The sequence below is a fragment of the Pseudorasbora parva genome, chromosome 25 (genome assembly GCF_024679245.1).
Source record: "Pseudorasbora parva isolate DD20220531a chromosome 25, ASM2467924v1, whole genome shotgun sequence".
NCBI classification, from domain to species: domain Eukaryota; kingdom Metazoa; phylum Chordata; class Actinopteri; order Cypriniformes; family Gobionidae; genus Pseudorasbora; species Pseudorasbora parva.
Genome location: NC_090196.1, coordinates 14,176,291 through 14,204,068, shown reverse-complemented (window position 1 = coordinate 14,204,068; position 27,778 = coordinate 14,176,291). Strand labels below are relative to the sequence as shown.

General features: G+C 39.5%; 1 protein-coding gene across 4 annotated transcripts in view; it reads right to left on the bottom strand.

Annotated features, from left to right (window-relative positions):
• The window catches only part of scaper (S-phase cyclin A-associated protein in the ER), a 177,138-nt gene that overhangs the window by 83,150 nt on the left and 66,210 nt on the right, over window positions 1-27,778 (bottom strand). For all 4 annotated transcript variants that reach the window (XM_067435766.1, XM_067435768.1, XM_067435767.1 and 1 more), the window contains 2 exons: window positions 10,570-10,635; window positions 9,269-9,395 (listed from right to left, as the gene is read on the bottom strand). In XM_067435766.1, the coding sequence (XP_067291867.1) occupies window positions 9,269-9,395; window positions 10,570-10,635 (193 nt within the window). The remainder of the gene's footprint in view (window positions 1-9,268; window positions 9,396-10,569; window positions 10,636-27,778) is intronic.

The window sequence follows — 27,778 nt, the reverse complement described above, 5'->3', positions numbered from 1 at the left end:
AAAATCGTGGAATTTTTTAAAATCTTAATTTATTTTTAACTGAAGAAAGACAAGAACATCTTGGATGAAATGGGGGTGAGTAAATGATCAGAACATTTTCGTTTTGAAGTAAACTAATCCTTTAATAGTGAAAAGTGTTACCAGTTGCTTTTATTTTTATTTATCTAGTTTAAAATACATGTGCAAAGTTCTTAGAACAACTTGTATTTCAATTTGATGTCATGTGGTGTAACCATCAAGTAAAACGTAATATTTTCCTTGTGAGCATACGCATGTGATTGTACACGTTAATCATTATTTTCAAATACCTGTTTTGATACAGTCTTCAAAAAGTTAAATCATTTCACAAATATCATGAAGTATTAATTCATTAATATAAAATAGTTCTTGGACAGTTGCACCATGACTTTTCTCAACCTAAATTAACCTATGGAGTCCTGTCTGTGATTCCTTTTTTTTTTTCAGCATGTTGGTCACACCACATGACTTAGAATTGCCTTCAGACGTTGGTTATCATAGATACTAGCCGTAAAACTTTTAAGAGGGGGGTCAACCAAACTGTGCCTGAAACTCATACGGAGCGAATGAGCGTCTTTGAGAAAGAAGAGACGTAAAACAGTCATCTAACTGACGTGCTTCTCAAATCAAACTGTTTACGGAGGGGACATTTTAACTCGCATCATAAAATTCTTTCGAGTTCAAAGTGGAACCCCTTTAAATGAGTCATACGGTTTAGAGTCAAAATTCCCCAGCTCCCTTACTTTGAGTAAAGGAAGTAAGAGGTTGCTGATGAGTTCGACCCCGGTGTTGCCACAAAACAACACATAAATCAACAACTCTGAATTTGAAATTGATAGCAGTTGAGTCATTTACGCAGGATTGGAGAGCAAAGAATAGGAGAGGAGAAGATAGAACGTTGCACCTACTTCATATAATGAGGTCAGATTCTCGTACGCTATGTGACAGCACTCAAAGTCAGGCACTTGGAGATGTTTTTGTTCAGGGGATAGCGGGGGCTGCCAACAAGCCCGAACATATTGAGCAGCAAACAGAGGAAGCGCTTTGCAAAATTACATATAAGCTCCTCTCCTGTCAATCACAGGTGCCGCCAAAGAGTCATTCCTGGAGATCCGGTGGCAAAAAGAAGGTTGAACCCCTGCCAGGGTTAAGAGATTGGAACAAGCTTGTTGTCAGGTACACGAAAGGTGGAACACGCTCAAACAGCGGCTGGGATTAAGAAAAGCTCACTGACAGCCCTGTGAAGACGGACGCGGTGCCTCGCTGCCTATATCGTGACGACGAACCCAGGTCGCATAGAGTGGGTTTGCAGCGCACCCATCAGCACAGCCGTGGCAAACGGTCCAGGGGCTGGAGGGTTGGCCGCTCATGGTGGCCTATTTAGGAGGCATTAACTGGGGCCTGTACTGTGAAGGCGTGTGGAACTCAGTCCAGAGGGAGGTGTCTCAACCTTGCCCTGTCTGGCTTATTGACAGATCCCCACGCTGAGCAAAGTACCTGGAATCTGGAGGAGTTCAGGAAAGGGATTGACGATGAGATGAACCAAGTCAGATTATGAAGATACAAAGAGTTTATTGACATGCATTCTTAGCAAGGGCTCTAATTAATGCAATATGGAAAGTAAGGAGAAAGGCCTTGTTTGGGCAACAGACAAAGTTGTAAAAAAAGAAATTTGGCTTATTTATACTTAAAGAGTACATAACATAGACACATCTTCTGCCAAATCTCATTTTAATCTTGAGTACAGAGTAGTATTGCATCCTTCACATCTCCAAAGCATCTTTAGTTGTATCATATTTGTGAGCATGGACCACAAAACCAGTCATAAGTCGCACGGGTATATTTGTGGCAATAGCCAACATTGTATAGCTCAAAATTATCGATTTTTTTATTTTATGCCAAAAATCATTGGATATTAAGTAAAGATCATGTTCCATGAAGATATTTTATAATAAAGACGTACAAATACTCAAGTACTTTGCACCCCTGGCAACAAGTGGCAATCACAAACCGAGGAAAATATATCATATTATAAAGATTTTATCTTTACAACTGTTTTAACTATGCTTGTTTTCATTTTTTTATTCCTCCATATGGTATTCTTTTTTATCATGCATTTGTTACCACTGTTTTAATTAATTTCTATGTAAAGCACTTTGAATTGCCATTGGGTATGAAATGTGCTATACAAATAAACTTGCCTTGCCTTGCCTTACATTTAGATATACTATACATTAACGTCTTTGTGATTCTGCTGATTCTGTGATTCTGATCTAGGCTAAATAAAACATCAGGCCTGTATTTTATTAGAAAGGAAAACCGTATATAGGACATATACTGTTGTGAACTTCTGCTCAATGTTACAAAAAAATGCTACTTTAACATGCTGCCAGGGGCTTCCCATTCTCAATACAGTCATCTGGCATTTATATGCCTTTTCAGCAGGCCACATCAGAAGAGATGCCCAAAAGTTTATTTATTTGCAACCAGCATGCCTCTACAAAAACAGGAATAATGTGTTAACATACCATTTGTATCTTAACATAACTAAGAAGGGACTGTGTTTCACACGTGTAATTTTCTGGCAACATAAACATTTCCATGCCGCTACAAACAATACAGACCACAAAAAAGATGATTTTTTTTTTTTTTTTTGCTTGTTCTTGCATATATTTTAAGTCCTCAATGAATATAAAAACACCACTTGTGAGACTGCTGTTGGATTTTCCTAGTGTACCACCTTCCTTCGACAAATACTCTAGTGATACTATAATAGGATGAAAGCCTGCGCTTTTCTATTAGGGGATTCAAACAGAAGATCTGAAGACAGATCAGATGGTTAGAGAGGAGGGAGGGGGCAGAGTAAATCTAAATTATACAGCTTGAGCAATCTTATCCAATTACTAACAAGAGTGGCCATTTTAGGCTAGGGTAATCAAAGGGCCAGGCAGCTGCACTTCCCGCTGGTCGGCCAGGACAAGGGTACGGGTGTGGGGTACACGTTAAGTGGGAGGGAGGGCTGGATGTGTCTGCATGTTCACCTCCTACAAACCACTCTAATTAGCCGACATGAAAAGTCAGGGGGAGGGGAGTGCTCCTAAAATGCTGAATCCCCCTTCTTGCAACAGATGGAGAACAACTGGCTGGGGCGTTCATTGACGGAGGGGTTCACCAAGGTTCCGTCTAAGGTCCATCCATCTTTTGGCAAGAGGCGCGGTGATGTAAACATGCCCCTCCGATTACAGGGACAGCTCCACATCTCAGAATGGATATGAGTGCTGGCATGCAGATGGGGTACAACTCTGTGTGTTTCTATACTACTTCTTGAGAACAAAACACAAAGAAGCATAAACACATTTCCTATTCAGTGAAGAGGCCTATGCTGACATTACAAGAAAGGAAAAGAGCTGTAAACCCCTTCAAGGATAGTGTAGACAGTAAACCAATAAGTTAGTCCTTACAAGTTTTAATAGCATGCATTTAAAGTTACACTGGAAGACGTCGCATTTCAAGCAAGAAACATTTAGGGAGGAAGTGTTGAGTTTTAGGATAGCAATTGGGGTTTTTGCACAGGGTAGTTCTAACTCAGTTCTACGATATTGCCACCAGGGTGGTTCCCCGAGAACTAAAAGTTCCCCTAGGATAATTTCCCTAGTTGCATTCGCATCGCCAGTTGGAACCCTGAAGTGACGTAAACCGTGCTTGTTGTTGTGACTTTTATTTTGATGGTGCGGCGGACCTTTATTTTGACGTCATGAGAATGCTAGAGCCTGAGCACACAGCTCCTGCATTCTCCGTCTTCATTAGTTTACAATCCGTTTAACAGTCCTGACTAATACGTTATACACGCCAAAATCTGGGTACTTCCGCCAATAGTTCTAGGAAACTATGAAAAGGTTCCTCCGGTATGAAAGCCCCTAATAGGAACCAACTGTTCATTTGAAACAAGTGAATATAATCAATGGGAACCTTGGGAATTTTTAAAGAAATGTCAGTGTATGTCAGTTACAAACTGGAACACAATACATGCTATGTAACCCAACATTAGCACAAAAAACAGTTGCATGCCAGACTCATAAACTTTTAACTCTGGATTATACAAACTGCCAAGTTCACTAATGGTGTGATTCTTTTAACTTCTCCCGGAAAATATGGAAATGCTACACAACATTATTAGTTCAAATATTAAGCTGATAATCTCAAACACAAAAAAATCAGCCCCCCCAAGAACTCTTTCCACCAGGGATTTCTGACTTTTCTAATAGCTGTCTTCGTGCCCCTTCATACATGCACCTGAGGGGAAACATGAATCCTCTACTCTTTTTCAGTCACAAGTAACAGCCAAGTGGAACAAAAGAATTACTAGGCAATTAGGGTTCGAAAATTACCTTACTGACAGCACATGGTGAAGGAATGCAAAAACTATGTCCATGTTTTTTTTTTAACTAGCTAGCTAATTCCTAAAGCTCGACCTGTCCCTCAGCAGCAGACAGGCAACACCCAATCACCTCACACATCTTTATGAAGAGGCTTGTTGAAAAATGTGGTTCGTGTCATGCATTCAATGATCCTAAAACCAACAAACTAAGAGAACAAACTAAGACAACAACGAGTAAAAAACTTGAATAAATTAAGGTTATGGACCAGTGGCTCCCAACCCTGGTCCTTGATGACCTGCCATACACTGCAAATTTTGGACATTACCCTTATCTTACACAACCATTACTTGTCTTTGAGTTTCTTCTAATGAGCTGCTGAGTTGAATCAGGTCTGTTTGATTAGGGAGACATCTAAAAGGTGCAGAGTTTGGGGGGTACTCCGGGAACAAGGTGGGGAAATGGACTGGACTGGTAAATGGACTGCATTTATATAGCGCTTTTATCCAAAGCGCTTTACATTTTTGCCTCACATTCACCCATTCATACACCGACTGCGACGTCAGCCATGTAAGGCGCCATCCAGCTCGTCGGGAGCAGCTGGGGTTAGGTGTCTTGCTCATGGACACTTCGACACTTGATCAGGTGGAACCAGGGATTGAACCACCAACCTTCTGGTTTGTAGACAACCTACAAGAACCACTGAGCCACTGCCGCCCCACTGCCGAACCTCTGCTATAATAGACAATTCAGCAATTTGCCAAACATATGGCAAGAGGTAAAAAACATTGGCCATGTAGTGGACCGGAAATCAGACTTCACCTCTTATTAAACGTTCGAGCAACACTGACACAGTCAATCACAAACTTTCTTCTTCACTCTCAATCAATGCTTCATTTACTTCAAGCCAACATACATGGATTGGGGCAAGTACAATGTTGGAAGGGCCCCATGGTGCTTTTTTCCACAGACTTGGGCCTCTTGATCAGGTAAAGCTAGCCACCAGTTGGCCACCAAGGGGAGCCAACCTCTGACAGCTGGCAAATGAAAATGTAAATACTGGCTAGCCCAGCAGGCCCAGAATGTTCCTGACAGTCCCTCAAGTGTCATAAAGGCAGTTGATCTCGGCCTGGTCTTTATTTGAAAGCAGTGACAAACACTCCCTGGCAGAATGTAAATACGTGAGCTCATTCTGCTAAGGTAAGAGAGCTCAGATCAGAGGAACGAGAAACTCCCCTGAATATTCGTGGACGACAAGAAAGGGAAAAAGGCTCTTCGATCAGCCAGTTCTCCCGGAGACAAACTGAAACCTGGTTTGACACAAAATAAACCATTAGAGGGCTCAGAGGGAGAGGCGGGCAAAGGTCGGAGACTGTGCCCGAGCAAAGTCAGCACGAGGGAAGCGGAGTGGGGGAGGCTGCACTGCTTGAGGGGCTAGAAGGGGGCGCGGAGAGTCTGGTGTTGTTCGAGGAATTAGTGGAGAAAGTGGAGACTGAATCAGATATGGGTATGAGAAAAAAAACAAATCTGTAGGTGAGTCAGTGACATGAGAGATGCTTGTTAGGTCAAATAATCTAAACGTTCTTGACTTGAGGTGATGCTGAGGGGGAAGGGGTGTACGCAGACTCCCAATGAAGGGTATTTATTTGACTTTGCCCTGGGATTAGAAGCGGAACTGCCCCGACAACCAGGGTTCGCAGACGTGTTCAGTTTTGGTGACGTGCAGACCTTGGCTGGACATTGCAGGATCTAGGATAGAGGAATCCACAGATTTGACTGACAGTCTAAATGAAGTCCAGATACTGTACTCTTAAGAGAGTCTTATTCCCAAAAGGCTAGAAGAAAGAGCCTGAGGAGCTGACATTTCCACAAGCACTTCACCGTTCCAGCAACTTAGAAAAACAAAAACGGCGCGATTTCTTTAAAGCAAGGTCTCTGTGGAAAACTCCAGAACGAGTTTGTGTAGGAGGCCTTGGGGACAGTACACAAGAAATGTACTCATGTTCTTGATAGAAGCTGTCATTCAGAGACATTTCTAAGAAGAACAGGGCCTGGAGAGGGTAATGAGATGACAAGGTCTGATCTAAGAAAATCTGTTGAAGGGAATGTGGAGCATGTTGGTTATATTAACAGTGTTAAGTTACTTCAGATCTGCCTTGTTATATTGTGTAAATATAGAGGTTTTTAAAAGAATAGGGCTGGATTAATTTCATCTTAATGTCTATTGGCTTTATGAATTGACTGATTCTGTTTGTGAAACCAAATTAGACCATTTGAAATGTTGGGTTTATGGCTGATTGTTACTTCCCTTTCACTCCTCTCTAGCAGCTTATGCTTTCCTCTCCTCCCTTGGCCCTCCTCCTCGCCCATTAGCTCAGCTTTACCACCCTCTTCAGTCTCTTACATTTTTCCTCTCCCTCCTGAAAGACCATTAACAACCCACATCTCCTCCCACTGGTCAATACAGGCACACCATCAATGCACCATGCATCCACCCACAAACACACATCCCTCCTCTCTAACCACGCATCCCTTCATTTGATGAGTGCATTTACTGAATGGCACCAAAAGGACCCGTAAATGTCCCGTTTCATTACCAAAATGTGACATGTCACCAAATCCATTTCCCCTTTATTGATCTAGATATATATATATATATATATCTGAGGGTGAGTAAATGATTACTCACATATATATATATATATATATATATATATATATATATATATATATATATATATATATATATATATATATATATATATATATATATATAAAACCAGAGATGGGTCGCAATAGCTGACTAGTTGATTAATAAGTGACTAGTTTATTGTAATTTTTTTGTGTTTATTCAGAACAAACCCATAAAGGGATAGTTCACCCAAAAATCTAAATAACCTGTAATCATTTACTCACCCTCAAGTTGTTCCAAAACGTGTATGAATTAATAATTAACACAAAAGAAGATATTTTGAAAAAATACGAGGAACTAAACAGTTGATGGCCCACATTGACTTCCATAATAGGGGGGAAATACTATGGGAGTCAATGGGGAACAGAACCTGTTTGAATGCCAATATTCTTCAAAAGTTCTTCTTTTGTGTTCGGCAGAAGAAAGAAATTCAGTAACACTTTATTTTACTGTGTCATTGTTACAGTGTAATGATATATTTAAGTACTGAATGATATTAATTAACATGTACTTACTAAAGGGTCATGGGTAGGATTAGGGTTTGGTTGATGGTTAGTCTCATGTAATTATGCATAATTTACTATTATTACTATGGTAAGTACACCTAACATATGTAACAAGGACACTCAAATTTCTGACAAATTCATAAAGGTCTGGAACAACTTGAGGGCGAGTAAATGATGACAGAATTTTCATTTTTGGTTAACTATTCATTTAACACCATTCACACCAAGAACAATTATTACGAATATAACTATAATGACACATTTAGTCTATGCTGTGTTTATTATAAGCACACACTTCTGCTGCCTTAAATGCTCAAGCTCTTTTAAGTTCTGATTGGATGTCAATGTTTTCTCTGTTGCATTATCGTTATAGCTGTGGTGTGGACTTCCCCATTCTCATATAATTATCAAACTGTATTGTTACGGTCTGTGGTGTGAATTGGCCTTTAGTTTCCATTGTCCATTGAGCTGCGTTTAGCCATTTTGAATGCAGAAATGCATCTTATGTAAACATCCCGTAAGGTTCAATTGGGGTCAGTTGAACCTAAAACCAGTCTAATTATACAGGGGTTCAAGTTAAAACTGATTAGCCAACTAGTTGTTTAGGCAACCCCTAAACTAGTTGCTTCGGAAATGTGTTTTGTCAGAGATAAACTAAATTCAGGCACTTTACTGACTATAAGATAACATTACACAATGGTTTACAAGAGTATATTTTGTGATGTGTAAACTCAATCATTGTTAATATCACAAAATATCACCATCGTGATTCTGGAAATTAACTATTGGAACCAAACTTCACAACAGCTCCATCAAGCATCTTTAAAAATGTTATCAAAAACACCAAAAGTGAACAGCTCTTTTAATCTAATAACTGATGGATTTAATCTCTCAGCTCATACTGAATTGTGGGATATTAGTAGAGCTCTTTCGCGGTCGTGGTGACATGCCAACCTGGCACATGAGAAAACTCAAGCGATTGCCTTCGCCTTCCCTGCCTTTGTTAGCTCAAGTCATTCGGATTATATTTACTTTTGAAAAACCAACATATTTTTGTTCTAAAGCCACAATGCGCAACAGTAGCAAGCCAAACGCTCTGAAACATGTTCGCCTGTTTGACAAACGGGGATCTCCGCCAATTAATAACATCTGCGGCAATGAAAACAAGCACCTAACCTGGCCCTCATTAGCAAATAACCGAGGGCAGAGAGTTAGGGATGGAAAGCGATACCCTGCATAGACTGCGAGACGGGGAGGACGGCAGCCAAAGCCGGCGGTTCAGTGGAGTCGGTGTTGAGAGCAGCCTAGAGGCTTATCTTCAAGTCAAATCCCTTCCTTCACTTACACACAGACACACATACACATTAAAATCCACATAGACTAGACTTCAGACAATAAAGCCCCCAAGCCAATGACATAGACTGGTCTAAACACTGCTCAAATGCTTACAGTTCCAGAAGAACCCTTTGTGACTGTGCAGTAGTAAAGATGGACAGATAAACAGCAGTTTAAACAACAGATATCATACATCCATTCAGTCATTACTGGTATCTCCAGCTTTGTCCAGTCAAGAAAGCGCACTGCAGTCTGTGGAGTCTTTTCAGTTAGATTACCTTAGAGGGCATGTCCCTATCGGAACACACCAGAAATATAGATAATATGACATATGCACAAACCTGTTTCTCCAGAATGCGGGATATTTCTCCCAGGGTTCTGTCCAGGCCAGACACTTTGTTACTGGCCCACTGGCCGCTGTCCTGCCCCTGCTGCTGCTTTACCAGGTCCTTCACCAGACGCTGGAGTCTGAAAGAAAACAAACACACACACACACACTCAAACAAATCATAAATACAACTATTTGTTTTCGTGTCATGGTGTCTATTTGTACATTTCACGTACATTTTTATTTTAAGCTAATTAGGTCAAAAACATGCCAAATCCTTTTTAAAAGGGGGCCTCATTTTATTTTAGTATAATTTTCATGATAATCCACATTATAGGAAGTTCCACATTAATGCTCCACAATTCTCATTACTGGCTGTGAAAATTGTAAATGTATATGTAAATGTTGTATATTATAAATGTAATATACTAAAGTAGTTAGTATTTGTTTGTTATTTGTTGTGCTGCATTAAAATATTCTGACAACATATTATACAATAATTTTATTGAAATATAGTTTATACATAAAACATTAAAATTACTCTAATGTGAAATGTGTATAATTTAATGTATACAACATTTATATATTCAAGATATTTATTGTACTGGCTTTAGAGTATAGTATATACACATTTACTTTTTGAATTTTTGTGTGAAATATGACCAGTGTTATTTTAGTATTATTTATATAGTAAATATAGTATATATTAAGTATATAATATAGTACATTTTATACAAATAAAAATATATATTTATTTTTAATTAGCTTTATTTTATAAATTCATTAATTGTATTACTTCTTTTTAAGGTAATATTTACTATATTTATATTTACTTTTATATTTATATTCATATTCAGTGTTGTCATTATTGACTAAAAACTAATTATTATTTCAGCTTTATTTTAATAAAAGAAAACGATTTTTAGTAAATAATGACAACACTGAATATGTCCTGCATGATTTATCCAATCATTTCAGCATTTTCAGCATTCAATAAAATAAATTATATAATATTCCCTTTTCAGGGACCACTGGAATGCCACACAGGTGTAGGTGATTTTGGTTTTTACTATCATAGCACAAAAGAACAAAACCTGATCCACACACAGAGCAAACTAGCATGAATTATAGACTGTAAGCGGAGATCCCTGACAACACTGCTTGGATATCAATTCTGCGTAGTATTACATCTAATGGGCAAAACTATAAAGCTTTGATTAAGGAAAGACCAGGGCTGGCATAATTTCTAAAGCTTGGATTTAAAAGACAGCATTGAGACATAACTACTCGGTAGAAGACCTCAGGTTGGCTTACTTCGCCTTGTAAGGAGAGTCGGAGGTCTGGGATTTGGCTTCCATGCACGTCTCATACTCCTTAGCCCTGAAAAAGAAAGACAAACAAGTCTGTCAGAAAGAGATGGAGAGAAAAAGACAGACAGAGAGAAACAGAGGAGTCCGATGGCTGTCAGCCTGAAGACACGAGGAGATAAGACGACATGCTGAACAAAGAAAATGTCAAGAGGTCAAGCTGAGCCTCAAACTGTTTATTTAGTCTTTGGACCGCACTAGCAGCAATCACAAACTAACAAGCACGAACGAGTCACAAACACTCAGTCTTCGGAGAGGTATCACAGCAGAGGATGTTGTTTCACAGCAGGGAATACTGAACTCCAACAGTCACACTATTTAAGTCCAGAAATTCTAAATAAATAAGGTGATTGGCTGAAGGGTGTGTATTAGTCCCCTCGTGGGTCACAGACCAAAATAATGTTTGCTGTCGGTCAGCTCTAGTGTGGTGCACCGAGCAAAATTCCTGACAATCGTACATCCCACTCCGTCAGATAAGGGTGATCGATCAGCTCCTGAAAAAAAAAAAGCTTGACGGATGGATGTTCAGGGGCTGATAAACTCAGAGATCTCTTTCCGGAAGAGAACGTCAGAGAGCTGAGCGGTCACAAGACTTTTAATAGTTTAAATCTAGGTTTGAGTTGAAATTCTGAAGTAGTCTGGGTTTAACCCAACTGGAATATAGGGTGTGCACTGACGTCACTTTCCCGCCGGAACACGCCGCCTCAGCCGGGACTGAGTTGCAAAACTGCCTGCTGCATAAAACAAAAGATTATCAGATTAAAATAAAGGTTGGACTCGATAGAGTTCCTTAAAACTTACCAAAGATCCAGTGATCCGTGGATATTGACATTGCCAGGAATCGTTTTTTCTGATATTTATACGAGTCTAATTTCGACGCCAGAGAAATACATAAAGCAAATTTGCCTGTGAAAGCTTTATATAAACACAAAATGGGTAGGTCTAAATCCGGGTGACGACATATATCAATGTTATATATAATTTCATATCATCCAACCCTATAGTTTTTGTCTGTTTATTTAAAACATCCAATTATGCAGAATATAAGACAGCAAAAATATTTAATTGAGGAGTTAAAATATATAACAATACAATATATAGGGTATTATTTTACCCTAAAATTCAACATATTGACAAAATGATAACTGCAAATCCACATTTTGCTGTCTAAAGTCCAGAGGCCTCATTTATAAAACTTTGCGTAGGATTTGTGTCAGAAATGGCGCACGGGTGAAACATAGGACGTGCTTACGCACAAAAATATTTGGTTTTATAAAACCGTGCGTCCATCCTACACAGTTTTCCCTTAATAAATCACAATCAGTTTTAAATGTAGCACAGCTTTTGCGGCTTCATGTCACGCCCATAGTTGCCCATAAATAGTCTGTGAAACGCCCACAAGTTAATATTCATCGATTGCAAAATCAATCACAGAAAGGAAATAAAAAAACGTAACTTCACTCAATGAGAAGTAGAAGTTATCGTTGGCGAGGTGGAAAAGAGGAGAAAAATGTTGTTTGGATGGCACAGTATGGGCATTACTAATGCCAAAAAGGCACTTAAGAGGCAAAAGGTTGCAGACGCCGTAAATGCAGTAGCCTAAATTAATAAATAAAATAAAATAAAATAAAATAAAATAAAATAAAATAAAATAAAATAAAATAAAATAAAATAAAATAAAATAAAATAAAATAAAATAAAATAAAATAAAATAAAATAAAATGGTCAGACATTAAAGTCGAGGCAAAAAAGCATCTAGCGCTCCATCGCCAGTTTGTGTCTGCCACGGGTGGCGGAAAGGGGACACCGGAGCTGACCCATCTTAAAGAGAATTTCTCAATTTCTTTCTGAATGGTTCAGACATACGTCATACGTTATTTTATAAAAATATAACAAACTAAAGGCATAGCCTGTGCATGAATAGCCTACCATGATTCGGTAGCTGAAAAATACATTTTTACTATAATTTTCACTATATCATTTTTACTATAAAACTTTCCCCAGTGGACGATTAATACATCTATCTATATATTTTTCTATCTATATATATCTATCTATCTATCTATCTATCTATCTATCTATCTATCTGCTCCGCCAGACTGACATATTGACGAGAATTTCAGTTTTGTACATTATTTCGTTCTGTTAACCATATTATGAATTGCATAACATGCCAATATCATTGCAGAACATATTTCACTTTTCTTTTTGCAAATATGTGATAGTTTGCATTTCTGTTGTAATTTGTTTGATATTGTTTGTTTTTCACTGCAGAACAATCAACAGGTGTTCGTGTAGGCTGTTCATTGTAAGACTTGCTTTGTAAAGTCTTCGTGTTATTTATGAGAGGTAGTATTGCCATTTCTTTTACACAACGGTCTACAGTTTCACCCACTTTCACGTGTTTCTTCCATCTGCCGACGGTGTTGTCATTTCTCCCATTTTTGTGCGTATGCCTGGGTCGGAGCTTGTGTGAAGGACCGCACATTCTCCCGTCAAGTTTGCTCTTTATATAAATACCAACTATTGCGTAGAGAGCGGCGTACGCCTTCATTTGTGCGTGCGTAAGGTTTATAAATGAGGCCCCAGTTGTTTCAGTGAATTGCACTGATCCATTTGCTTATTTTTTCGGTAGCTTTCGGGAGTCTGTAAAAATATGCCTCAGATTTATTGTCAAATCTGTTTGTACCATCAATCTCAGAGCTCTTTCTGTTTTAGATGCGTTTTGTGTTTTCTCACAGCATTCACGCTGAAAACCAATGGTGCCACTCAGTCTTTTTGTCACGTGCATAACCGCTATAGGTAATTGACAATCAAACTACATCGATTAGACATAACATTATGACCACCTTTCAAATATTGTGTTTTTCCCCCAACAGCCCTGACCCATCGAGGCATGAACTCCACTAGATGTCCTGTGGTATCTCGCACCAAGATGTTAGCAGCAGATCCTTTAAATCCTGTAAGTTGCGAGGTAGGGTCTCCATGGATAGGACTTGTTTGTTCAGCACATCCCACATTTGCTCGTTTGGATTGAGATCTGGAGAATTTGGAGGTCAAGTCAACACCTCAAACTCGTTGTTGAGCTCCCTAAACCATCCCACAAACGTTTTTGCTTTGTGGCAGGGCGCAATATCCTGCTGAAAGAGGCCACAGCCACCAGGGAATACGGTTTTCATGAAAGGGTGTAGACACTCTAAAGAATGCTGGGTTAAAAACAACTCAAGTTGGGTTAAAAATTGGACAAACCCAGAAATTGGGTTGTTTGAATGGGTCCATTCACTGGGTTCAAAAAACCCAATTTCTGGGTTTGTCCATTTTCAACCCAACTTGAGTTGTTTTTAACCCAGCATTTTTTAGAGTGCATGGTCTGCAACAATGCTTAGGCAGGTGGTACGTGTAAAAGTAACATCCACATGGATGGCAGGACCAAAGTTTCCCAGCAGAACATTGCCCAAAGCATGCACTGTGTATTCTGACACCTTTCTATCAGAACAAGCATTAACTTATTGAGCAAATTGAGCTACAGTAGCTCATCTGTTTCATAAGACCACACGGGCCAGACTTCGCTCCTCACGTACATCAATAAGCCTTCGCCGCCCATGACCCTGCCGTCCATTCAACACTGTTCCTTCCTTGGAGCACTTTTGACAGATACTGTCCACTGCAGACCAGGAACACCCCTCAAGAGCTGCAGTTTTGGAGATGCTCTAACCCAGTCAGAGCCATCACAATTTGGCCCTTATCAATCCTTACGCTTGCCAATTTTTTCTGCTTCTAACACATCAACTTCTAGAACAAAATGTCCCTTGCTGCCTAATATATCCCAGTCACTAACAGGTGCTGTGATGAAGAATTAACTAGTGTTATTCACTTCACTGGTCATAATGTTATGTCTGATCTGTGTATTTTCGAAAACTGCACTGAAATAGTCGATTAAATGCAAGTCGACTAGAAGAGCCTCAAACTTTATCTTTGAAGCCGACATGGACTCAGAACACACACTTTGCGGCAAGTTGTATATATGCGTTTGAACATTTCCTTATACTAGTAACACAAAATAGTTACACTCAAGACAAAAATGTCCCTGTTAAAACTTGTTAATTTTTTTTTTTACAATTTCAATCCAAGGGTCAGTTAACTATAAAATGATGCAGTCTTCATTAATAGTCTTTCATTCTGTTGGCAAAGCTTCAAAATATTTTTTCCCCCAATATTTTTAACCAAATCATGCCATTTTCTCAGGTTTGGCATACAAAGCAAATATTGGCTATTTTTCGGTTTTATGCGTCTGCATATTACAGAGCCAATTAGATAAATTATACAGTTATAAATGTGTGGGTGTGTTGGTATGGATAAATATGGTTCGTATGTGTGTAAAGAAAAGTGTGCGTGTGCATGACCAAACTTAAGTCTGTACTCCCAAGCTTCACATTTTTCTGACCGTTTTTTGGACATTTGGACATTTTTGACCTCTAGGGACCCGTGTGTAACTTTAATTAATTGCCGCAGAAGGGTTAAGTCATTAAATTAATATAAGCATCCAATTAGTAAACTAACTGCTTAAATGAACGACTACTAGTCGTCTAGAAAAATATTCAGTCGGGGCAGCCCTAGTCTTCCACTCTGTATATTTAGATTTTATTGAAACTCAAATTTCTCCTAAAAAAACAATCTCGCAAATGATTCATAATAACAAATAATAATATGAATGTTCACATCAGGTGACATTAATTAGTTGAAGCAGTTAGTCTTTAGAAGTATAATGGGGATAGTAACTTCAAATGAAACGTGTTAATGTGGAGGACAGGAGACTTTGGAGATTCCACCATGCCATGTAATGATCCCTTAATCCCTTAACTATTAAGACACTTAACAATAAATTTACTATAAACACAATTAGGTTTGACTCCACCTTGTTTGGGGTAGCATAGCATTATTTAAGAATTTTGAAGACTGAGGTGTTCTGTTTCAAATGAGTGAAAACGATCCTGGCCGATACAGAGTGCTCAAAGAAAGATTGTGAACCGTACCTGGCCTCGTCCTCATCCTCCAGATTACAATATTCCTCTTTGACAGCTTTACGCCTGCACGGGTTAAACAGAGGGGCAATCGCCGGACTATCAATCTCTGAACGCGGCAGGCCCCATTAAACGGGCCGGGCACCATAAATATTAGTAACCAGCTATAAGTGGGGGGGCAGCTACAAAGCTACAATGCAGAGCTAATCATCAATTCATCACGATGTGCCCCACTATTCACCTCCGCCCAAGCTGGATGCAGACGGCCCCCTCCCCCAATCAACTGTAAAACCGTCAATGCCTTCGGACGGATTAAAAAAAAAACAAATACAGTGTCTCCGTTTTAAATGTGCTATGGGAGACTCAGGCGTCCGGCACTCCCAATTACTGAGAACATTTGGTCAGGCAGCGGTGCAATATTTAATATTGGATTTGAGAGGCTCTCAATCAAAGGGAAGACAATTTGACTGATGATGAATAAAGGGACGAGGAAAAGGGAGGGAAAAATGTGACCTGTGGAACATATCCACTGAGAGGAATGAAGCTGGATCCATCTATAAATTCAACAAATGTATATACGGGGTTATATGTGGAATAAATATCGGATACATCCAGAGATTGAAAAGATTTACATGCACCTGATGGCAAATAAAGGTATGAGGTAAGCAGGGACCAAGTGTCTTAAAAAGTTGAAATTGTCTGAACCGCAGGTTTAACGGCAGCTACCCATGCACAGCCACATTGGCCCCGTCCCAAATGGAACACGTGATGTCGACTTCTCATCTAAAGGCCTACACTTGCAAGTATTCCTGAAGTTCACAAGATTGTAGAGTTTCCCATGTGCCATTTTATGATTGAGAAGGGTGCCCACAAATCACCCTCTTTGCGGCCGCTAGGTGTCCTTGATGTTGCCTTTTGCAGACATTGCACATGTATGGACTTAATGCGGCATAAAGTCCATATGTTGGTGCCATAACACCAGGTGACTACTCAACAGACGAGGGTGGCAAGAATCCAGAGGCTGCACTAGGTGACCTTGCATACTCATACTGGCAGTGTGCAGCGCACAAGAGCAAAGGGGGAATCCTTCAAGATTGAAATGGTCCCTCATAATGCGGCCCTTCATTGGCCGCTAAACACCCTTGATGCTTTGAGACTGCACTAGTGTGGGATTTACAGCAGAAACCACACAACGGTCTATGGGGCATTACGTCACCAACATGTCAACTCAAGATGACTGCAAGGATCTATATGGAGGCACCTAATGTAAACTTACAGTCAGTAAAGTGAAAACCTCAAGTCTGCATTATAGAGTGCCCCATTTGTCAGTTTACTCACAAGAACTTCTTTTGTGGCTGATATGCACCCTGTCCTCTAGCCAACTTCACAACCAAATTCACAACTTCCCAGCAGTCCATGCGGCATTGTGTCACCAACGACAAAGTCCAAAGGTCACACTTAAAGGGTTAGTTTACCCAACAATAAACATTTGTTATTAACTCCCAGGAGTCGGCAAAGTCGCCGGCAACTTCACCTCGCTTTTTTCTTATCAGCGCAAAAGAGACTCAGGTAACTCAGCCGATTTTTGTCATGTATATAAGTGTTAAACATCATTCGAATCTGTTACGTTTTTACTTTTATTTGTGTACACTCACAATGAAAAACAAAATGCTGTGCTTTCTGCAAAATAAAGAAAGCAAACATGATGCGCGATCTGCTGATTCTCTCTCAATGAAGTCCATTCTGATACTCGTCCGAAAATGAACTGTAACTTAGTGAATACTTGTCACACAAACATGAGACATATCTAAAGAAACATTAAAATGTCAGGGTTTAAATAATGTTAATCAAATCGAAAACAAAAATCAATATTCTCTGTTTATGTAATGTGTTGAAAAGAGAGGTGTCAGTAGTTCGTGAGCACCTCAATATATGCAAATGCGGCCACGCCCACACAGCGCGTGTTCTTTTCAAAGGCTATTTCTGACGCGATCCATGCGAGTATTCCCTCCCTCATCAAGTTTAGTGAGATTCATGTGCTTTACATCATTTTGAGACGCGGTAAGGAATAATCCTTGAATAATTTACCTCAGAAGAAGAGCTGTTTAATTTTGATGAGCAACGGATCCAGCCGAGGATTGTGAGGTAAGTATTCTGTTAGTGTCTGTGAATATTAAACTGCAAAAGACAGTTAAGATATGAATCCTGCATGTTCTTCACATTTCTGTGTTATGTTTTAAACGTCAGATTAACATTTATAGACTATAATATAAATACGCTACATAAAATATCATAGACGTAAGACTGTTTAGACAAGATTTCTTTGACCTGTTTTGGACAGATTACTGTAAAATAGCCAAGTGTCATATCAACATAGAAAATTAAATCAATATATTGTTTTATGTGAATGAGTAGGCACAATGTTTTTCACATCAGTTTGAAGCAAAAATCTAGGCAACAACATAACTTAGTCAAAAATCTTTGACTAAAATATCTGGACATGTTTACTATGCGTTTTGTGGCATTAGTTCAGCGATTTAATTTTTTTTAGTTTTTTTCAAAATCTACGCATAAACATTATTCTTACACAATAAGCATGTACATACTATGGTATCCCAGTTTGTGCTGAATACAGTGTAATGACACTTTTGCTATTAAAGGGGTACTTCAGCGCTGGGAAGATGAATCTGTATTTAAGCTGGGTCATTAATGTAGTAGAAATGTGAAATTATTTTTGAATTTTGTGCCTTCTAGACTGAGAAAAAACAGAAAATGTATTTTTGTCTCATTTGGATGAAAGACTACAATTCCCAGAATGCTTCGCTGCCCTGTGAGGCCATTCCCAAAGCCACCAACTTGATTACTGTGAGTTAGAGAAGACACTACAATTAAAAACTGAACGTGTCTGTTCAATATAATGAGTGAGTCACCACGCGAGTATCACAGCACTGAGCACTAACTGCAGGAGTGAGATAAATGAGCTGATGAGCTCTCGTGATGAGAGCTGAGGTAATCGGGACTACACTCGCGGCATACATTCAGAACGCGAGTTCAGTCTGGCACGTTTCAGTTCATGCCTTTGCAAGCTTAACTTTCATAGAAATTAATTTGGGAAGTTAAAAGACTTACATTGCTCACCATAGCTCCGTTTAAATGAGTGCCTGTAGCTGCTAGCTGAGCTCTGAGTGTGATCTCCCATCCCCCATGCGCGGGTTCAAAACATGCGGAAATGGCGCCCTCTGCTGGCTGTAGTCTTTAGCCTTTGGCCAAACATTCCTCCTATGATGCAAATATCATCAATTTGCATCATAGGAGGAATTTGTCCAGAAATACAATGCATAAATCTCTTGTCTCAGGGGGATATGAGAGGGGAAAGCACAATCATTTGAATATACTTCAGGGTTTCTACTGATACAAAGCCATATACTAATCGCTGAAGTAACCCTTTAATATGTTTATAAGCAACTGAAAAACAGCACAAATCTCAGAGCTTGTCAAAACTTCTAAATAGCCCCAAAAACTGGCTCAGGCCCCTAGGGGTTAATTTACTCACCCTCAGGCCATCTAAGATGTAGGTGTCTTTTTTTCTTCAGTAAAACATTAAAGAAAATTTTAAGCTGAAACGGTGGTCCTTAATGATTCGTATAATAATTTGTTACATTTATATAGCGCTTTTCTAGGCAGTCAAAGCGCTTTACATGGAAGGGGGGAATCTCCTCAACCACCACCAATGTACAGCATCCACCTGGATGATGCGACGGCAGCCATATTGCGCCAGAGCGCTCACCACACACCAGCTGATTGGTGGAGAGGAGACCGAGTGATGAAACCAATCAGGATATGGGGATTATTAGGAGGCCATGATGGACAGAGGGGCCAATGGGCAAATTTGGCCAGGATGCCGGGGTCACACCCCTACTCTTTATCGAAGGACATCCTGGGATTTTTAATGACCACAGAGAGTCGGGACCTCAGTTTAACGTCTCATCCGAAAGACGGTGCTCTTTGTCAGTATTGTGTCCCTATCGCTATACTGGGGTGTTAGGACCCACACAGACCACAGGGTGAGCGCCTGCTGGCCTCACTAACACCTCTACCAGCAGCTCCTGGTTTTCCCAGTTGGTCTCCCATCCAGGTACTGACCAGGCTCAGCCCTGCTTAGCTTCAGTGGGAGACCAGTCTTGGGCTACAGGGAGATATGGCTGCTGGCCATATATATACATAATGCAAGTCAATGGCTACTGTCACTTTGAGAATCAAAAAAAACATACAGGCAAAAAAATAATACTACTTGTGGCTCCTGACGATACATTGATGTCTTATGAAATGGAGAGGACTGCTCTGTTCAAGAACCTGAACATTATTTATAACATTATTAGTTATAATCCACAGCGTTGGCCAATAGTTCTGAGCACATTCCTGGCAGTCTGTAGTGAGAGCTTCCCTTTCAGAGTATTAAATATGCACAGGAGCAAACTCAAACGTGAGCTGACACCGTGTTTGTTTACAATAGATAGGGAGGATGTATTTGTTGCATTGTTCAAAGTCCTGATTTTGTTTTAGGATGTATTAGAATAGGTTTTAATACTTGATTGTTCAAAAAACATAATTTTTCACATATTTTTACATTACAGCTCCTCTCTCTCCACTCTGGCTAAAACAAGCCGATTTCGATTAACCCACTCCTTCCGAAATACGAAATGGGCTGTGATTGGTTAACCTGGCGTGTTCAGGAAATGTCCTGCCCTTTCATAACGGCGAGTTCTCCTCTAGTGTAAATATTAATGGTGCCAATTTCAAATCAGTTCGAGCCAGATTCAGACTCTGATAATGTTAACAAACAAGAAGATGGAAGCATGGATTTCACAGGACGTTGGAGTAGTTTTTTTCTTTTCTTATACATTATAGATACCATTTGATCGTGATGTTTGGCGGAAAACTAAGGTAATACAAACAGTAATCAGTCACAAAACCATGGCTAATTTTCCTAAGGAGCAGTGAACCGTCTTACAAAAGCAACAGAAAACAAGCTGTTCTCCAAAAAATGTGCAGCACACATTCTCAAATGCAGCTCAGCCGGGCCCCTTTTTTTTTTGCATATTCCATGGTTGCGTATTATTTAATTGAGTAATATTATGACTTCATAAGATCCGGCGAAATCGTGTTTCAGTCCAAACAATCCGTTTGTTGTAGTTCTTGGATATTGAAATCTTTTTTTATTTATTTTTATGCTCAAACAGCAACATTACACTTACTAACATTGAAAAAGTGGAAAAGCGTAAAAGGACCCCTTCAATCAGGATAATACACATGGACCACATTTGTTAGTTTCCAAAAGAGTGCTCACTAGTTCCTCCTTTGTGGGCGCCATGTTTCTACAATTTGTCCTTTTGCTGAGCCTAAACTGGTGCAGAATTCACAACAGCATTTGCCAACATTAGAACTAACAGGACATATAAGAGTCTAAATGTGACAACTGATGTAACTTGAAGACTTGTCTTTGCCACACTGACCTTACAATGGGACGTCCCATTTGTGAGTTTGCAAAAGGGTGCTCACAAGTGCCTCCTTTGAGGCCACCACGTTCCCTCAATGTGTCCTTTTGCACACCTTTTCCGAGATTTGTCTCTTGTTTCCTTGTACAGTAGCTCCTCAATTCCCTCCTTCTCTCCCCTACCTTCCTCACTGACTCACCTCTAGGGAACTTATTCTGAATTTGTGAGTAGTGATAGCCTCTGGGAGTGCTGAACAGGGGGTCTTTTGTGTGCCGCCCTCTCTGAGGTAGACCAACACACTGAGCACTCTGTTCTCAAGCCGGTGGAAAAGACAAGTAATGCAACCTGCCAAACATCATACACAAGAGAAAAGACCATTGGAGAAAGAAGGAAAGAGTTAAGAGTAAGATCCTCTGAAAATCTAAAGTCCATCCAATGCTGACATGGGCGGACATGCTACTTTCATGGTAATTAAAACCACACGTTTGCACACAAAGTACAAGCCATATATTTGAAGAATAAATCAGGGTCCAGCTAAGGAAATTAAACCGCCTTTTTCCATGCCACGGCTCTGATGGGGACAGAGCGGGCTTAACAATGACACTGGGGGACAGGGCAACCTGGGAGGGCTGAGAAAAGCTCTCTAGCGTTTTACAAACGCCACACTGTGCTCCTATAAAACGCCTCATTTCCACCCCGCGGTGGAGCCGCCAACCTCAGCGAGCCTGGGCTGTGGGCGGCCGTGATTTATGAGCGTGTAGTGCCTGTTCTCTCCCTTTCATTCTTTCCTCCTCACCCTCTTTCCCTCGTAGCGTGAGTGTTGCAGGGCTCAGCACAGGAGTGACGGTGAACAGAGGAGGCTCATGTTGTCACTCTCCCAGCCAAAGCTCGGAGCTGTTTTCTGCCCTCTGAGCTACCTCTATATTAATGAGCTCAGAAGCAGGTCTCCTCTATGCTGCAAGACTGTTAGTAGACTTCACATAGAGAGAGAGAGAGAGAGAGAGAGAGAGAGAGAGAGAGAGAGAGAGAGAGAGAGAGAGAGAGAGAGAGAGAGAGAGAGAGAGAGAGAGAGAGAGAACGAGAGAGAGTAGAGAGAGCGAGAGAGAGAGAGAGAGAGAGAGAGAGAGAGAACGAGAGAGAGAGAGAGAGAGAGAGAGAGAGAGCGAGAGAGAGAGAGAGAGAGAGAGAGAGAGAGAGAGAGAGAGAGAGAGAGAGCGAGAGAGAGAGAGAATGAGAGAGAGAGCGAGAGAGAGAGAGAACGAGAGAGAGAGAGAACGAGAGAGAGACTAGAAATTAGAATTACTGTAAGGCCACTAGGGATGTAATTCTTAAATTGTAATAATGAATAATAATAATAATAATAATTTGTTACATTTATATAGCGCTTTTTCTGGGCCCTCAAAGCGCTTTACATATAGAAGGGGGAATCTCCTCAACCACCACCAATGTGCAGCATCCACCTGGATGATGCGACGGCAGCCATATTGCGCCAGAACGCTCACCACACAACAATTACAACTTAGGTACAAAAAAAAAAATCTAATCTTCAGAAGTTTAATGTTTTGTCGACATTTCATATGAAATGTATGCAAACTTACGAAAGCTCAGAATTCTATTACAATTTACATATGCAGATAAGAAATTACAAATCGCAACTTATAAACATAGAAATTGTATAATATTGTAGGTTAATTAAAGGGACAGTTCACCCAAAAATTAAAATTAGCCCATGATTTACTCACCCTCAAGCTATCCTAGGTGTATATGACATTCTTCTTTCAGACGAATAGAAGTTGAGTAAAATTTAAAAAAAGTCCTGGCTAATCCAAGCTTTATAATGGCAGGGATTGTTGCTCTGTTTTTGAAGTCCACAAAAATGCATCTGTCCGTCAAATAACGTGCTCCATACGGCTCCGGGAGGTTAATAAAGGCCTTCTGAAGTAAATTGTTGCGTTTGCGTATAGGACAAATATCCATATTTAAAACTTTTTTTAATTAAAGTTCCGGCCGATCGCCTTCTGTGAAAAAGTGTTGAAAGTGCCTTCTCAGACTTCAAGATGTGCTACTGTAAGGTAGCGTAAGCCTTTGAACGTCAGAGGCACTTTCAACACTTTTTCCATAAACTGAAAACGGAAGGTGATTGGCTGAAATTTTACTTTATAAAGTTTTAAATATGGATATTTTTCTTACGCAAATGCATCAATTCACTTCAGAAGGCCTTTATTAACCTCCCGGAGCCATGTGGAGCACTTTATTTGACGGACAGATGCATTTTAATGGACTTCAAAAACAGAGCAACAATCCCTGCCATTATAAAGCTTGGATTAGCCAGGACTTTTTTAAATATTACTCAACATTTATTCGTCTGGAAGAAGAATGTCATACACCTAGGATGACTTGAGGATGAGTAAATCATGGGCTAATTTTAATTTTTGTGTGAACTATCCCTTTAACGAAATTTCAGCATGCATAAATTGGAATAAAATGTGAACCTTTTAGTCAATGTTGTAATTACTACTGCTTACAAAGACCATAACTTACTGTGTAGCAATTATTACAATTGACAAATGCAAAAATGTATTAAAGTACTACAGCTAAATAACCATATAACTACTGTGACCCGACATAAGACAAGTGATTTTGAGAAAAGATGGAGGAATAGGCATATATGGATGGATTATAACTTGTGAACATAACTTCATCAAAATGTTTGTTATAAACTTATGATGAAATTATAAAAATATCGTAAATTACAACTGACGAACAGTAATTCATTATTAACGTGCTTTTAACTAATGAAAATCGCATTTTCTGTAATTATTCGTTAATGTATTTAAAGCGTTTAATATTTTTTTAATATTGTAATAATTTCATATTTAATCTCCAAATTAATGTAGAAACAACAAAGACTGTAGCCTATATTTTAAATATTTGTTTAATGGCATTTTTTGTGTGTGTATGTGAAAGAAGGGCAGTATTATTGATTTACACCAATGCCGCTACTAATGTATCTATGAAATAGATTTTCCCCCTTAATTTTAGCCATTATTTATAGGCATTCAGCATATCAGTATAATTGATAGCTATAATTTTAAAACATTTATTAAACGTAAAAATATAACAACTTTTAATTTAAATGAACTTAATACAATCTTCACATAAAAACATTATAATAAATGTCAGTTTTTTTCTATTGGCCCTGTCAGGACGGATCAGATTTTACTTGCCCTGTCAAAATGCACAAAAAGTTATTGTTTTCATTGTTTTTGACCCATGTAATCTTGTGACCCATGTAATGCTGTGGTTTAAGATTTTTTAACAGGTAAGATATATAGAGCCTACAGAAATTGAACATCAAACACTTCAATCTTCACTGCATTCTAAATTAAAAATAGGTTAATCCTCATTATAGCTACAAAAAGTATTCAGTCAAGACCGGTGAGCAATTTTCTCTGGCCCTATATAAAAAATTATATGAATACTGTTCGGTTCCTCACAAAAAAAACATTGTTTCGTGTCTTAAAACATCAGTGTATCGTCCCGAGCTGCTGTGTTTAATATGGATTCGTAGGTATGCGTTTTATACTCTCACAGTGGCTCTCCTCATTGACATGCATTATTTAAAAAAAAATCTTCATTTGTGTTCTACTGAAGAAACAAACGCACCTATATCTTGGATGCCCTGGGGGTAAGCAGATAAACATCAAATTTTCATTTTTGGGTGACCTCTCCCTTTAACATTAATCACAGACATGACAGCAGCAGGTTTGTTAGGCTGCTGTCCCTTTAAGACCTGTGACCTGCTGCGGATCTGACACACGTCCTAAGTCTTTAACTGTGCTTGAAAGAATACTCAACAAAATGGGCATTTTTGCATAATGTTGTGTTTTTTTCTGTTCAAGCGCTGTCTGAAGCTGGTTTCACACTGCACGCAAGCAAGAGCGTAAGCAGCGTGTTTTTTTCCCGGGGCCCATGTTAACAGATTAGAGCATTCACACTGCACGCAGAGCTGATCACGCTGAATTAAAGCCACAGTGCATAGTTCTTCGTACAATGTAACATCCATTATGCCTATGGAAAGTCTCCACAATTCACAAAAACCATGTGTGTGTGTGTGTGCGTGTGTAATCCCTACGTTATGGGGACAAAATGTCCCCACAAAGATGGCAATTTCTGAAATCCTTGTGGGAAAAATTTTTGGTCCCCATGAGGAAAACATCTTATAAATCATACAGAAGGAGGTTTTTTGAGAAAGTAAAAATGCCGAATGTTTGCTATCATGGGTAGGTTTAGGGGTATAGAGGCAGTGTAGGGGGATAGAAAATACGGTTTGTACAGTATAAAAACCATTACGCCTATGGAGAGTCCTCATAAAACATGGAAACACTGTGTGTGTGTGTGTGTGTGTGTGTGTGTGTGTGTGTGTGTGTGTGTGTGTGTGTGTGTGTGTGTGTGTGTGTGTGTGTGTGTGTCACAGACGCGCTAGTATGGCACTGCATGCTCTTTTTTTTCTCATTGTTCGTAAATGGTTTAAAAACATTTGTTTGAATATAGCGTGATCTTATATTGTAAGATATGTGACCAGTCATGGAAAGTAGGGACACAAGTCGGCTCTGAGGCATTTTGAGTTATTCACAGATTCTGAAAGTGTAGTCTCCAAGCTTTCCAACGATGTGTAACACATGGAAATCTGATTGTGTTAGAAGTTGTGGCCATCTGAATGTAGACATTTAGAAAAGTTTAACCGAGAGAAAACAGCCTCTGAAGTTTTGCAGTACTCACCTGTTCTCACCTGCTGGGAGTGACAATATGGCTCATTTACACCTCATTTAGATAAGCCACCATACCCCCTGTAACGCTGCATGGTTGCTAGTAACAGATGCAACAGGAAAAATCGGACCGCATACTACTAATAATAAAGGGCAGCAAATGCTAATATTATCTAAAAGCCCATTATAGTAATGGGGTTTTTTGGCAAGTGATACGATGCTAACAATTACAATTAAAACGACAGTTAAGACCAATAGGTAGGTATGGGAAGGTCTAAACATGAGATAACGTGTGTGTGTTCTTAGAATGAACACATAACGACCAACTTTTGTGTTTATGGAAACACACCCCATAAGAAACAGAAAAGTATTCTTGCAAATCTCGTTGCCTCCAAGGAAATAAGTCGTTCGGGCACACTTTCTGTTTGCCGGGGTCTTCTGAGTGGATGTACTGTGCGGCTGTTCGAAGGGGATAAAGACAGAGAAATGGGAAAAGTTCGTCACTGTGGCTATAGTGTAGGGGTAAGGCGCATGTCATTAAGTTTTGACACAAATCGATCAGAGGTTCGAATCCGCCTTTTGCCACACTCTCTAACCGAGAAACACTTATAAATAAACACGTTAGATGCTTTATTTCCACTTTTCTAATATTTTCTCAAATCTTTTTGAAAATAAATGCCTTTCCGATCTGATATGTGATGGGAAAAGGGAGTAGAGAGAGTTTGGCAAAAGGCAGATTCAAAACTCTGACCGAACCCTGATCCGAGTTGCGGCAAAACTTGATGACATGCGCCTTATCCCCTACACTAGCCACGGTGACGGACTTTACCCATTTCTCTGTCTTTATCCCCGTCAAATGTTACTATCGATATAGCCTCTGATTTCTTACGGTCCAACTCTTCTGACGCCTGTCTGATACATTCTTCCTCTTCTTCATCTTCGCTCAGTTGTCGATTAGGGTATAATCCAGTGTTATTATGCCGCTTTCATCATCGCTTGGATCATCTCTACAGCCGGCCAGAGCGCTGCATAAATAATTAGCCACGCGCGTGTCCCTTGGAGGGCGGGGCAATAAAAAAAGCCGGTATGGAAATACACACAGACAAAACAAGGCGATTTCAACCTCAAAATATACGCTTTTAAATATACCATTAATGCCATCTCAAACACGGAGAGGCTTCTTCGTGATTTCAACTAACTGATTCTGCAAAACAGCAAAAATCACATCATTTGAAGGGGAAAAAAGCTTCTTTCCCATTTTGCTTGAAAGTAGAGCTGCCGACTTGTGTCCCTGGTTTCCGTGACGGGTCACATATACTATTTTAACGCTAGCCAAAGGGGAAAAAAATTACATTGTTGCAACAATTTTGACCACACTAGTTTGAACATATACATTTACTTTATATATAACCAACAAATATCATAACTTATTAACACAGAAATATGTACAAGTTTGTATATAGAATTTGTTCATCCTCCACATTTGAGAAATTATCAACACCCATTCATTAATGGCTGTAGTTATTCTGTAAATCATTTTCTAAAGAACGTCAAATAAAAACCTTATGGAATACACTTTTACGATTAGACTGAACATTAGCAGTCGGTAGCACACATTCTCCGGCACGGATTTTTTTTTTGTCAAAATAAATTCCCCGGCCCTTTAGGATAGTACACTAAACAAACTCAAACAATCTCTGAAGACATTCATTCCACTTTTAGCATTACTGACAAACAAACATACCACATTAATGCTCATACTTACACCACAACACACACACATACACACACTAACACTTGTGACAGGAGGCAAAATTGATAGTGCCCAGGTCTACGATCTGACACTGAGACGCGTTCGCTCCTATTTGTTG